Source organism: Aptenodytes forsteri, unplaced genomic scaffold (assembly GCF_000699145.1).
Source record: "Aptenodytes forsteri isolate BGI_AS27 unplaced genomic scaffold, ASM69914v1 Scaffold252, whole genome shotgun sequence".
In the NCBI taxonomy this organism is placed as follows: domain Eukaryota; kingdom Metazoa; phylum Chordata; class Aves; order Sphenisciformes; family Spheniscidae; genus Aptenodytes; species Aptenodytes forsteri.
Genome location: NW_008794281.1, coordinates 2,322,561 through 2,337,928, shown reverse-complemented (window position 1 = coordinate 2,337,928; position 15,368 = coordinate 2,322,561). Strand labels below are relative to the sequence as shown.

General features: G+C 36.3%; 1 protein-coding gene across 1 annotated transcript; it reads right to left on the bottom strand.

The window, feature by feature from the left end:
- Positions 1-264: 264 nt before the first annotated feature.
- On the bottom strand, positions 265-14,704 carry CAT (catalase). The gene is made up of 12 exons (XM_009286746.2): positions 14,458-14,704; positions 13,299-13,409; positions 11,730-11,860; positions 10,615-10,719; positions 9,429-9,554; positions 7,855-8,046; positions 6,765-6,917; positions 5,461-5,599; positions 2,798-2,928; positions 2,054-2,161; positions 1,342-1,428; positions 265-878 (listed from the first exon to the last, which is right to left on the bottom strand). The coding sequence occupies exons 1-12, from the start codon at positions 14,702-14,704 to the stop codon at positions 813-815; spliced, it is 1,596 nt and encodes a 531-aa protein (XP_009285021.1). The 3' UTR covers positions 265-812.
- Between the last annotated feature and the right edge of the window lie 664 nt (positions 14,705-15,368).

Sequence of the window (15,368 nt, the reverse complement as noted above, 5' to 3'; positions counted from 1 at the left end):
TTAATTTCTAAGATACTTGGAAAATTAATATTTTTCTATTTAAATTCTTACAGATTAGAACGAACAGTTCCCCCCCTTCAAAGAACTGTAAGACGTAATCAATTTAGTTGTAAAGTGTATGTAATAAGAAAATATCCTTTCCCATCTCCCTTAGGTCAGTTATATCCAACCTAGCATTAGTAAGCAAAGATTATCTTAAAATATATATTGGGAATAAAATTTACCTAGATTGAGATTAAAGTTTTAGTTAGCTTCATTTTGATCATAAGGAATGAGACATAACCAACATTTTACTTGAACTACTGCAGATCACTTTACTTCTGGAAGGCCAAATATGAATTTCAAAGGAAGTGTCTACAAATACCTACAGATAACTATTTTATTAGAAATATTGGGCAACATCAACTTTTTAACATGAACAAGTTTATCCATAAGGATAATCACAGTGTTATTATAGAAGTTCTATTGTGTGATTGAGCCAGGAAAGTTTTACAGTAAAAAACCCGAAACAGTATTTTGATTAAACTTATATTTGCTTCTAGAAATGAAGACAATTTTTAATCATTAATTTCCTTAAAAACACTGTATGTTGTTAACAAGCAGTAAAGGACTAGCGTTGAAAGGCACTAGGATTGTTAGCTTGTGTTACCTAGTTTCCAATACAGATACAGGCACTTGCAAGCTTAATAAACCAAGCCTGTAAAACACTTCTATATTTGTGCGGAAGTCTGTCACATTCATTAACATCTTCAACAGGTTGTCCTGCAGTTATATGGACGCAAAATTCATAGAGTAAACCTCTGCAGCACGCTTCACAAGTTGGATCTTTCTTTGGCAGACACACGAGAGGTGGACTGTGTATATGTCCTAATTACATCCTAAAAATAAAAAAAAAAGAAATATTCAGAGCAAGTTCCATTAGAAGTAGTTAGGGGAACTTCAGAAAAAAAATGAGTACTTGAAGCAACAACTTTGTTATTCTGTGTAGCAAGCACTGAGCCCACGAAAGGCTTGTGGAAATGTTTCATTACCATTACACAGAGCGGGTAATCATTTGGTCTGAAGAATCAACCTGAACATGCTGCATATCATGTACAGTTATCTTCCAGAAGCCTTACAAAAACCCAACTGAAACAAAGTAATTGTACATCATTGGTTAATCAACATTTAATTAAATGTAATTGGAGTGATGTTTCCTCATTTTGTAATTCTACATGCACTGACTTCTGCCATTTAAACCAAATGTGAACCAAGACCAATTTCTCACTTTGTTGGATTTACAAAAGAAGCTAAGATAATTCACAGCCAGTCAAAATTCAACTACAGAAATCATTAGCATACGTTTTTCCCACTGTCAGCATTGTATTTGTCCAGCAAAGCCTGAATACGGGCACCATAGTCAGGATGAACATCAGTGAAGTTTTTCACCTGAACAGGGAGACAGAACAGAAAAAAGGTAACAAGAATTTCTTCCTCCACTTCAAATGCATTCTTTAACACATTTTCCACTCTGTGGTCTACAAGCAGTACATATCGTAAGGAAGAAGAGAAGGATGAAAACCCTTTTCTGAAAGTTTAATTCTGACCAGCCAGAAAGGAGCTATGAACATCTTCAAACACTATCTCACACAGAGCTCTTTCCCAATTTAAACAAAGTTCCACGGGCAAGGATAAAGATCCAATCCCTCCCTGGCCCTCACTGCCTTTTCCTTGTTTAGAGCAAAACATTACACTGGCAGTCACCTGATTTTTTGAAACACCAAGCTAAACACATAATGACATCCTTGATGTTCAACATCAATCCCATTCTTCCCATCAGGAATAAGTTACTTCAACATGTTATACATTATTTATGTTATATTACATAAATATGCACATATTTTAAGTGTTCTGTGTTGATAATTCCCGCATAAGGAAAATCTAGAAGTTGCCTTCTCAGGGAAGAATTTCTGATCTTCCTTTCCATAAGCATATTGCCATTTTGACAAAGTTACTAGACTGCAGGAAAACCTGAAATAAAGAACAAAGGCTAAAAACCAAACAGGCCACTTACAGCTCTCTTCTGAATGAAGAGTTGCGCATCTTTAAGATGATCAGCAATATTTTTACACAGCCTTTGGCGTTCATCCTCCTTCAGCACTTTGGTATAGAATTCTCGCACCTTATGATTAGAAACAAAGTTTTATTTTGAAATTCACAAAAGCAAGTCATTCTACCTGTAGCAGCCAATAATACTTATAGACTTTTAGGATTTGTTATGACTGAACAAGAATAGCTTTCACTTACTAGTCAGGCAACACTTAAAATACTCAAAATACTTAAACTCAAAAGGCAACAAGTTTGTGGGTTTTTGGGGTTTTTTTTGGCAAACCTGCTAACAACTCTCTATGTCTAGCTTGAAATAACTGTTGCTTATTGAATTAATGAAAACAAATATTGCTGTGGGAGTCCAATTCAGGAATTGATGATCATGACATTACACACATGCTCTAGTTTGCATACCTGCAGACACTAATCGCAACAAGACAAAAGTCACAACCTCTAGATATCTGTGCTCAGAATATGGATGGCAAAGGTCTATGAGAATTCACTAACTGTTCTGTCAGCAAAAATTCACTTATTCATTAAATTAAGCCATATGGAGACCTTCCAAGCTCTCATGACAGCTGAACTTCAGGTTAGCCCAGATGCTTCAGAAAGAAGCCATGTTTGAATGATTCTCATTAATATTCTCTAGAGTCATGCTATAAACTCATCTTATATAATGAGCAATATAAAACCTTTTCATACATCATACCTGAGTCACATTATCTTCATTTGCGCTATTGAAGCGCTGCACATCTCCTGAAACGTACATGCGGCTCTCCTTTATCATGGGCTGATCTTCCGGACCAGTAAAACTATTTGGATAATAGTTTGGGGCACCACCTGAAAACAAACAAAAAAAACCCCCACAAAACCAAAACAATCAGATGCCAGCTCCCTCAGATTTAGTCAGAAGATGTTCTTTGCCTAGAAGAACCTAAATCAATTACCCAGTTATGATTCACTTCATTAAAAACAGTTGTCAGTATTTTTCTGTCAACATACAGCTCAACATCAGGAGCTGTGTCTTCAAGCCAGTACTTAACAGCACTTCCTACAAACAGAGTTTCAATAGCTTTTTTGGGGAAAAATTGATTTGTTTCAGAAATAAGGAGGTCTGGCCACTCTCACAACAACATTGCTCAGACAATTTTAATAAACAAAGTCATAGAAGTTATTCAAAGTTTTAGTCCAAGGCAGCATAAAAATACACTTTTATCTGCGTATTTGAAGTACTACTCATCTTAACTATGTAGGGGGGTTATTTTAAACACATAGTGAACTTACAGAACTGCATAAAAATACTTATTATCTGTTCTCGGACAGGAGCAGCTGTTCTCAGGTTCTCATTTCCCAAATACTTCCCTCTCCTCCCTCAGCACGTATTAGAATTCATAGCCCAGAGGAATACAGTGTTTTTGGCACGAGGCATAGCTTAAGTATATCCTTGTTTACTCTCAGGTGTAAAACAGTCACTATTGGGCAAACACTGACAAAACATAACCTGCTGAATAAAGGCAAAGTTAAAGCTCTAGTCTTGGCATTTATACTCTTGCCTTTCGCAATCAAGTGGACTGAGTATATGAAAGTCAGTCTTTAAATTTAAAAAAGGCAAACACAGATTTCTCAAAGACGTTTAAGCCATCTCTATTTTTAGAATAGATTTTTGCCTAGAAGTAGAAACAAAGAGGCAGTAATTAAGTTCTGTGAAACCATTTCTCAGGCATATTTCTTCATTTTAAATAAATAATATTCTAGAACTTTTTCAATTAAGTCCCCTTTAACAAGCATGTTTCTAGAAGTCTTTAAAGAAACATAAACTGGGGACATAACTGAATTCATCTGACCAGGTGTTCTCCTGCAAAACCCCTTTCTCTTAAAGGCCTATTTGTAAATTTTTAAACACATCTTAAGCTTCATTTGGTTTTAACACTTTTAAACTCCCCATTCCCTGTCCAACATCCAAACAAAGTCTCCTTTCCTGGATTAATAGGAGAGAGATATACCCATTCGAAACAAGTATGTAAAGATGACAAACATTCTACTTCTCAGGAACCAAGAAGAAACCACCCCCACCCCCCATTGTTTGCAAAATTAAAAATGAGTTTATTTGCAGCAAGTAGAAGTTACATACATAGAATTGAAAAACACTTATAGTTAAGACACTATCAACTACTTCACACAAGGCTGAAGTTGTATAAGGAACATCTATGTGCTTCTTTTGAAGTCTTAAAAAGAGATGCAGAGAATGCGTTCTGTAATCTACACAAGCATGCTTATGTTTTACAGCGAAGTTCTGATTCTCAATACTTGTACAAGACTGACAAGAGACATATAGTGGATACACAAATGAGAGTGATGAAAGCAATACAACATATTCAGATTTAAGAATGCTTTCAATAAGATCCCTCAAACAAGAGATAACAGGATACAAGTCAGTATCTTGTCAAATAGCATCATATCAAGAACATAGGAAACAGAGGAATAAAAGGTCATATTCTGTATTAAGAAGAATTAATCAGGTAGACTATCCTCAATGATCTGTGTGAGGACTAGTACTATTCAACACATTTCATAAAGTTACCTGAAAAGGGAGCAAATAATAAATTGACAGCTTAGCCTCTGCAAACTTTAACTTAGCCAACTTTGATTTTGACTATTTATACTGACACACGATCTCATGATACCAAAACAGTAGATGAAAACTGTTTTTCTGAAAACAATTTTATTTGCCTTGTAATTCACATGGGGAACAGAAACGCATGCAACTTTATACATGCACAATCATAGGTTCTAAGATATGCCACTCCCTATTACAAAATAGACCTTGAATTCATTTGGATAGTTTGAAGTAAATTACTTTTTGATTGCTGGTGAGTGCTGAGTTAAGAGTATTAGGAACGGCACATGGACAAATTTAGGGCACTCTACAGAAAAGAGCATATGGTGGATTTGTAACAACTGCAGGTGAGGCCAACTAATCATAAAATCTTAGAATAGTTTGGGTTGGAAGGGACCTTTAAAGGTCATCTAATCTCAAAAAGGATCTAGTAATATAAGGGAAGGTACTAAAAGGTTGACAAAGATTATGAGAGGTAAGGAACAGTTTTCACATAAAAGGAAAAAAAACCAGATAGACTGGGAAGTCTGAAGCTCAGGAAGTTATACAGTGGTAAGTTTGCGTCGGGGTGAAAAAGTCAGAAGAGACACTGAATGGTTGAGGAGAAAAAGTAGTGTTTCTCATAGTATAAGAAGTGAGTATAATACTTGCTAAACAGATCGTTTTATTGGGTATCTTAAATCTCCCGTGAACAGAAAAGAATTCTGCAGTCCATGCCTAAGTATCATTACATTTAAAGATATTTTCGTTACTACCTTGGTTGTCAGAAACGCACATAGGTCCATCCCGCTGGTAATTGGCCACACGGGTTCTGAAGGGGCAGTTCACAGGAATTTGTAGATAGTTAGGTCCCAGACGGTGTCTATGAGTGTCAGGATATGAAAAAAGACGACCCTAAAACATTTATCACAAACATTAACTACTACTTGCTGGAAGAGATCACTTAAGTGGTATATCCCAATTCAAAGCATTATACATTAAGTAGTAAAAGGGAGAAGACTGTTTCCTTTGCGTATATATTCTTGACATACTTCAAATTATGTCCAAAGTAACGTTCAGCCACAAACTAATTTTGCTGGAATACCAGTGAAGAATAGCAGGTTGAGTTGCATTTATGCAGCTTGGGTATTCCCTACCAATTTCAGAATGCTAAACCTATTCTGAAGCAGGAAAGTGGTTACACATGTACAGATGAAAGTGGCTATAACAGTGCTAAATATTACTAAGGAATAATATAGTATTTTCGTACTTACTTTCAACCTTAGATTTAAAAATTGATTACATCTGAAAAACGGTAGTCCCTTATTTATTTACCGAACTGAATCTGAAACAGTTCTAGTGACATCTGGATGCCAAGAAAACAGACTGATTCTGACCATGAAGTTTGTGGGAGCGAAGAGAGACAAAACAAAAGAACTGCATGATTGTTCAAGAGTTTATCCAGTTAGAACTGTCAAAATACCTTCTTGTTTCCATGGATATAATTTGAAACAACAATCTAGTTTTAACCTGAAAAAGCATAACATGCAAACATCCATGACTCTACAGACAGTATAGTCTACTGAAGCCAGTCTTATCAGATATTTTGACCTGTAAGAAATCTGATACTACTTGTAAAGAATAGTCTTGTGGTTTATATCAGGGATTAGTTATATCTGTATTTTAGAGCATTTGAAGTCTACCCCTTACACTCATAAGAGTTTATAATTCTAAGGTGTACTGTAAAAGCGTGAATAAATACACACTGCTGCTATGGTTTTATCCCGTACTTCTTGCCAGACTGACAGATTTCCCCATCAACTTTGATAGTTGTTGCAGATGCCCTCTAAGTTCTAGATTTTCTATTCCTTTAGCTCTTTCCCATTGTCTTTATATTTAAACTTTGGATGAGCACATCAAATGGTGATCATTAAAAACAACTACCAACAGAAAAAAAAATCAGTTGCTTTCCATCTGTCAGGTTATTTTACTGCTGCTACACAGTGCTAGGAATGCTTTCATAAACAGCAAAGCAAATGTAATGCTTTTCAGGTAAAATCTTACGTGCATTGTAATTTACCTGCAGCATTTTATCAGGGCTAGGTTCAATGCCAGGTGGCATGTTGCTAGGATCATATGCCATCTGTTCTACCTCTACAAAGTAATTGACAGGATTCCTGTTCAAGACAAGCTTTCCCACAGGGATAAGAGGGTAGTCACCATGCGGCCAAATCTGTAAGACATAACACACATACATTAAAATCAACATTATTATAGTATTATGCAGCTTAAATAATAGATCAGGCAAATGCTGCCTAGTAAGGTGGTCTTTGAGAAATACATTACTGAAGAAATTTATTTTTTGCTAACAAACATTTTGAGAAATGTCTTATTTTAAGAAGTCTTTTGCAATCAATACAGAGTATTAATGCAACTTATTTCATCATCCCAGCATAATCTCAGCACTTGAGTATTTAAATGAAATACCCACGGGCACTTGAAAAAGTGCCTAGGAATGCAATATCGTAGGTGGAACTGGTAGCACGATTGTTTTCAGCTACTTCAAAATGCAACCAGCTTAACTAGCCTTTTCTTTGCCATCTTAGCCTGTACTTTCAAGTTCAGAAGTCTTTAGCCATGTTGGGAGAGCAGTATTAGAGGGAAAAAAAAGTAATACAAGTTTACATTAGTGTCTTTCAACAAGCCATTCCTTGGAACCGCAACTGGAAGTCTGACAAAAATCAGACCAACAATCAGAAGCTACATTGCTTAAAACTAGCAAACTCAGGGTGTGACTGTATGATCGGAGATCACACCTTGGAAATGCAGTGCCAAGTGTAGTTGTAATCTACAGGCCTGGAATCAAGCCCTATCCATATTTCACTGAGGAAGAGTAACATCAGATATAACATCAAGATTATTTCATGTCCAGAATTTCTGACTCATCGTGACCATATAATAAAGACTACACTTAAAAAATAGAAGGGAAGAATAAAAAGGACAGACTAACTTTATTGATAGGGACTAGCAAGAAAACAGTGCTACTCCATGGAAACTGTTACACTTTTTTTTTTTATAGATAAGCTCAGTTCTGGCATTTGCTACATTTTGATCTGACGACCTTTCTTAAACTAGCTGACATTGAACATTCACAACGGTATCGGCGATACCTTAGTTAAATCAAAAGGATTAAATGGAAACTTCTCTGCTTCTTCAAATGTCATAACTTGAATGTAGAAAGACCACGACGGATAGTCCCCCTTAGCAATGGCATTGTAAAGATCACGTATTCCATAATCAGGATCAGTAGAAGCCAATCTTCCTGCTTCTTCAACAGAAAGATTTTTGATGCCCTGGTCAGTCTAAAAAGCAATAAAAGCAGTAGCACCAGTTACAACATGCAAAAAGTATTACAGAAATCATTAGTAAGAATGTACTTTAACAAGATTTATAATCCAAGAATGCAATTGTCCATGTTCCAATCTCCAGTAATTTGAGTTCAGAACAATAGTACATTCAACAGCTGCCTTCCAAATAGAAATGAGTTCTCTCATAAAAGTGAAATAAATATGTAATGCTATACTGCAGAACACAAGACATCAAACTTGAAGGCATGATCCCTGCAGCACATCAAGTAAAGAGGTTTCCCCTCTCCCCTTACAGGACGGAGTGCTCCTTCACTGTCCCATCATCCCACCTTTTCCTACAGCTCACATGCCAACACAAAGTGATAAAATGGTTGCAGCCCTCAGGGCTGAAAGTTCTGGATTCTACATGAATCTCAATTTCCCACCCCCCACCCCTATTTCTGTGACATCTTTAGCACTAACTAAAATCTCACTTTAATAAGCTTTTGACAGCTTGAAGGCTAAAAGCTGCTATACAATCCCTCTTAGTTTAACATAATGGTTTCTGAAGTCTTGCTTCAAAGGTAGATGTCCAGCCTCCACTAAAGTCTAATGAGGTAAGAAGCTGTATGGCCTTTAAAGCTTCGAAGGGAAGTTGTTTTCAAGCGAGATATGCTAGAGACTGCTTTCCTCACTAAAGTGTGGAAGTTCTGTGAGGTTCTGTGAGCTTCAGCTGCAGAGCTCTTGCAAATAGAGTTTTTATATTTTGGTATATTTTAAGATGAGGCCGTCTTAAAAGTGCTAGATGAATGCAGCTCATATCCAGAAGATAAATAGGAATAAAAAACAGATCCAGACTGAGAGAACTTTTACCTGAAGAAGCACCTGTTGAATCCGAACTACTGTGTAGCCACGAACATAAGACAGGAACATATCACACACTGAATAAAACACATATCCAAAGCGCTAGAGGATTCTTGCATCTGCACTGAATGATAGCAAAGGAGTCTGATAGGAAGTTCTTGCACAGCTTCACACCCAAAACACCTAGTGGTATGAGGCTGAAATGCAGTAAGCTGAGCTAGGTGCTCAGAGCTCACCACACAAGTAAACCGGGATCTCCAATAACAAGAGACAGTTCTCCAAAAAAGAGTTTTTCATAGTCTAGTAAGTACCTACTGTGTCATAGAAGGAACAATGATGTCTTGTCATATTTGTTAAAGGCATGCAACTGATAAAAGCCACGCACACCTTTTTGATTGAGTCTATGCACTAACAAGTCTTTTCTTAATTAAACTTGAAAAGTCACAGAACATTTTTAGACCATCTGTTTAAACTGGTTTTTATCCAATAAGATATATACTTCCAATAGATAACTGGGAAAAAAATATCAATACCTTCACATGGAATTTGCAATAAACTGCTCTTCCACTAGCATTAACCAGTTTAAAAGTATGTGATCCATATCCATTCATATGGCGATAACCATCAGGAATACCACGATCACTGAACAAGAAAGACACCTAAAGAGAAAAGGTCAAACAATATTAATGGACTCACCAGATCAAGGATAAAGTGACCATTCGAGACAAAGTTTGTTTATTGCATTAATCTGCATCACTGGAAGCTACCTTAATGTTACAAATTCCTTGAGGAATTTCTAGTTGAAGTTTTAAGAGCGTTAATGAAATAAGACTGCTTTGGTTTTGCACAAAGAACAATCGTGAATTAAACCTACATGAAGTTTTATGCCCACATGAAGTATCTGGTGAAATAGAAGACATTAACCTAGTGATAATGTTATGATTTCCCCTATAAGCACAGAGCAGGTAAGCATGGATAATTTAAGTTACAAATAAGAATTTTTTCCAGGTTAGAAATAAAATCTGAAAACTGAAGTCCTTAACAACTAGTTCTTCAGAGTCTTCAAGCAGTAAACATACCACCATGCAAACATATTCCAAATGCTGCTTTTCTTTAAGTTTATGATCACAAACAATACTTGTGGTACTTCTTTTTCCAATTAGTAATTACTGGAAGGCTTCTGTATGAACCCATTTTCTTTTAAAAAAAAATACAACTGCGTTTTTAATTTTATAGTAGCTTTTTTTGCATAACATTCTTAGATACAAATACAGTTCAGAATAATTAGAATGCACTGTGAATTCTAGTCATTTTTGGAGTTGATCTAATATATCACACAATATAGTTTTAAATAAACTTATATGTGATAGCATTACTTTCCCAGTATTTTACTGTTCTGTAACATTAACAGTTTGTTGTTCATCAGTATCTCCAGGGCTTTAGTATTAGAAAACCTAGCAGCTTCCCCTTCATCATTATATAAAGTATGATTATGAAAACAGAAGAATCCCACCTATTTCATAGTCATTAAAAGAAAAAAGGCAAAACTAGATACACATACTAATAGCCTTAAAAGTTATTGGAGACCTTTCACCTTTGTTGTTCCTAGAAGATTTTGTAGACTTCTAGATAAAACACAGAATAGAGATAGTTAAAAACATATGCTGTCATAACATGATTTTCTTAATCATACAAAATCAAGTCAAAAGAGAACCTTACTTGATGCAAAGACTCAGGGCGAAGACTCCAGAAGTCCCACATCATGTCTGGATCCTTCAGATGAGTCTGAGGGTTCCTCTTTTGGCTATGGATGAAGGATGGAAACTAATTTGGCCAGAAGTGGATGAGGGAGAAAGGAGAGGAGAAAAAAAAAAAGTTCTGTAATACCTCCAAATTATATGGGGTATACTAAGCAACTCCTGGTACAAAACAAAACAAGACAGTTTTTTCAACACACTGAACTGTGAAAGAAACAGCACACTGAAAGATGAGACGAAGTTGTAAGATCACTGAAAAAATCTTCTATTGTCATACCCCTCCTGCAACCAAATTCATTCATAGGCCAGTAAAATTAGGGTAAAGTGAAACATTTACAGTTAGGATAAACAGGCCGTTCAAAGCTAAAGAATGCTTTCATTTTGTGACCAATAAAGTGAGAGGTGAATCTTTCTCTATTTGTATATCTGATCTTTACTGAGTATCTGACTCCTAAATGAATACAGACATACTATAAGATACCTGTGCAGAACTCCTCCACTCAAGGAAAGCCCCTCTACTTACAAAGCGCTGTTAAACTTATACTAAAAGACCAAAAAAAAGAAATCAGATTTAATAAAAAGAATTTGCAAGAAGCTTTTAAAGTGAAAAAGTCTTTCCCCTCCCCACCCCACCAAATAGCCTCAGAATGAAAAAAACTGTCTACAGAGTAAAACAGCTAATTTGAACATCAGTGAAACCGATCAGATCTGAAAAACCACGAAGATATACTTACTTGCTGGCTATTCTGCTGCAGCATATGCACTAGCAAACACAACTAAATGTGTGTGCTATTTGTGGTATGAAACCACGTAAGTAATCAAGCATTAGTTCTTAATTTTATTTTTAAAATAACCCCTTTTCAAGTCAAAAATGTTTAGACCATCTAACAAACAGTTAGTTTGTTACCAAACTTGTTACAAGTTTGTTACCAAACTTGTTACAAGTTTCAGACCATCTAACAAACAAGTTTAAGTGTGTCAAAACAACAGCTTTTGCTTCTCAGTGAAGCAAGAACGAGATGTGAATGAACTTTTGGACTCTTTCACAAAGTACCCTCATCTTTTGTCCTTACTCACCAACATTGCATCCCGAATAAAGAAGATAGGCGTATTATTTCCCACAAGGTCCCAATTACCCTCTTCTGTATAGAATTTCATCGCAAAGCCTCGAGGGTCACGAACTGTATCAGCTGACCCAGATTCTCCAGCTTGAAGAAACACATGAACATACAGAAGTGTTGTGACAGGAAACGCATACAAATTGTAAGTGTAAAAACACAGAACTTGAGAATATGCCATAAAATCCTAAAAGGGTGGGGTTTATTAATTTAAGTCTCTTCTATACCAAGAAGTTTTTGGCATATTTTCAACAATACTTCAGGCACTGGAAGTTTCCAAAGTGTGAACAGCCACCCAAGCATTTGGGCCACAGTTAAAAGAAAGGAAAAAAACCCCAAGTAAATTCACTTGAACCAATTAAGAGTGGAACTTGCATTATCACTAACAGAGACAACATCAGATTATAAGGCTGAATCACTTAAACATGTTAGTTTCTGTGCATCAAATCCCAGTGTGAAAGCTCTCATTTGGAAGGTAGCAATCTAAATAGCGTGCCTAATAGAAGAGTTCCAACCCTTTTAATTCCCCTCCTGCTTTAGCCAAATGGTCTTTTTAATGAGTAACTTTATACCAGAGCAAAAGCGCCTACCACAATACCTGAGCAAAAGGGTTCCAGAAGTATTCAGGAACAGCTAATGCTAAACATCATGATGAAGTAACAAGGATGCTCATTCTCTCATTTAAAAAAATTGTGTATTACAGAATAGCTAGGAATAAATGTGTTCAAACAGAGCAGGGAAAGGAAAGGTAATGATGCAACAACCCACTTTGCACACAGTCCACAGATCAAACCCAGCTGCATGTCGTTCCCCCATATAACGTTCCATGACTCCTTAAGTTTTGGTGACACAGGGAAAAGCCAGTAGGCCAAAACCAGCAGCTCCTTGAGCCTTGTTGGACTCCTTTTTTCTCTCCAATACTACTTCCAGAGCTGAATCCTTATTAGAATTTCTTTTCTTTTAAATACAGATAGAGTAGTAACAGATAGAGGAGTAACACATACATTTTGAAAGATCATTTTTCTGTCAGACAAGATATCGATCATAATGCATGTTTTAACTAATATCATTTAAGATTTTGCTAGTTTATGCATTCAGCTCTTCAAGAAAGAGTTTATTTATGGAAAAAATTGTTTATTCTTCTTTGCCTAGTACTTACTTCACAGCAATCGTCCCCAAAACATTCCCACAGCATAAGAGATTATAGGTATTTAACTTTCAAGTGTTAAACTGCAGCATTCAAGTGCTGATTACGATCCATCCAGAAACAAAGCAGCTTTCCGTCAGAAAAAAAATAGCTCAGGCTATCCTTTCTCTCACATTCCGGAGGGAAAAGTGTCTACAGAGAGCTCTGGCAGAAAGATGCCGAAGCTGCTTAAGGTCTTACAATTTAAATGAAATTCACAGAAGAGGAATTGGTTGGCAGAAAGAATTTCAAACTACCTGAAGTGCTCCACAACGCAAACATTGCTATCAGTGTGACTATGGTACACAGGTAAGAAGATACACAGTAACTTTAGAGCCTTACCAACAGTGGAGAATCGTATAGCAATTGGAGTTCTCTTTCCAATGTGTTCAAACACTTTTGCCTTACAATACTCGGTAATATCATGAGTGACTTCAAAATAGCCAAAGGCTCCTGAAAAAAAGTAATTTCAAAATATCAGATCTAGATACACTGTAAGTGGAAGGAAGGTATCTGTTATTCCATTATGGTCCAACATAGAATTTTAAGTCAAAAGGAAACATGGAAATACAAACTCGGTTTAAACTGGTGTATCTATGCACTAACACACTCAATCTGTTTTCACAAAATGAAATTTACTTAACACAAACTACTAATTGCATGGTGCTCACCCTCCCCTCCTTAACTCATCGTTAACAGTTCCCAGCAGCAATACAGACCTCAATTCTACTGTGCAAAACAAACAGTAGCTTTTTGGATGCTCTTCTGCCAAGATTTGCATATTTATCTCAGAGCAAGACAGGTATTTCTTTAATCCTGATACGTGTTGCAGAATTTTTAGTCCACCTGTAAGCTGGATGAAACAACAAAGTTCTTCCCACCCTCACAGAGGAATTATTCCCATGTATATTCACATTATAATAAAATTCAGTCCTGTATCTTCTTCTAGGGCAATACATAACAAAAAAAAAAGAGGTGCCAGTTCTACCCTACTAAGATCAATAACAATTTTTAAAATGAGTCATTTAAGATTTTTTTAATTTAAATATTAGACCATCAGCTTGCTTTGGCAGACAGATACATCAGATGACAAAGACAAGAATCTCCATCAAATAACATGCAAACAGACATTAAAATAGAGATGGGTAAGTCTTCCCTTCCAGAGGAATGGGGTACTATGGAGGAACAGATAGAGGAAGCAGAGATTACAGCAAAGACAGTAAAAAAATCTAAGAGCTATAAGTACATTTCCTCCCCAAAAGGTTTTTTTAAAAAAAAAAACAACAAACCCACGAACAGTTTTTCAGTGCTTCAAGTTTTGGCATTGAGTTCTTTTAAACCAGGCCTTACGACTGCTGCTGATACATAATTATTTATTATAATCTATAATACTCAATTATAGATAATATGATGCAATTTATCTGTCACAATCTACATGTTAACTCAAAAGCTTTTTAAAGTCTAATTCTACACAGAGAAAAATATGTGTTTTTAAACATACCTGCCCCTTTTGCATGCACAACTCTTTCAGGAATCCTCTCTCTGTCAAAATGAGCCATCTCATCAGTGAAAACAACATCTTGAACAAGAAGAGGTCCATATGGCCCTACTGTCAGAATATTAAGCTTATCTCCTACTGGGTTCCCAGCACCGGTGGTCAAGGCATCTGGTTTCTGAAAGCGAGAGACAGTCAATATCACAACACCAGAAATTAAAACCCCTCTATATTTAAGCCACACAACGTGCATGCCTGTTCAACCATTATGTGTCACAGGACATATTAACAAGTATATAGCAAAATGGCGTAAGATTCTGGAACTAGTTACAGAAAATACAGATGTCTAACTACATCATCACAGTACTATGTTTGGGGCTATTTAAGAAGGGGAGTTCAAGTCATGTATAATCCAAGAATGTTTTCCATGATTCAGAAATATTACTTGTTAAATAAGACTATGTATGCTGCTTCAAGAAAAATATGAAGTGTCAACCTTAAAACATGAGTTAAGGTTCAGTTTGCCCCCCACCTCAACAGGAGAGGATGGGAAGAGAGCGAGCTAGAAAAGAGTAGCTGCTGGAAAGTAATAAGGGAGAAAGGAAAGGAAGAAGAAGGTATTGTCAGTACAGGGATGGAGGCATAAGGAAAGAGCTATAGTCACACAGCATAAAGACTAAAAGGGGGCACCCATGATTACCATTGGTCTGGAAGAGCTATGGAAAATAACATAAGCAAGAGCACCTAAGGAATCATCATTCTAGACTCTTGAACCATGGAAGGACTAACATTAACAAAAGCCCTAAGAAGCCCTACTGTCAATAAATGTCCTGTCAAAAGGACAGCAAACAGAACACTTGGAGGCATAAGGAAAGAGCTATAGTCACACAGCATAAAGACTAAAAGGGGGCACCCAT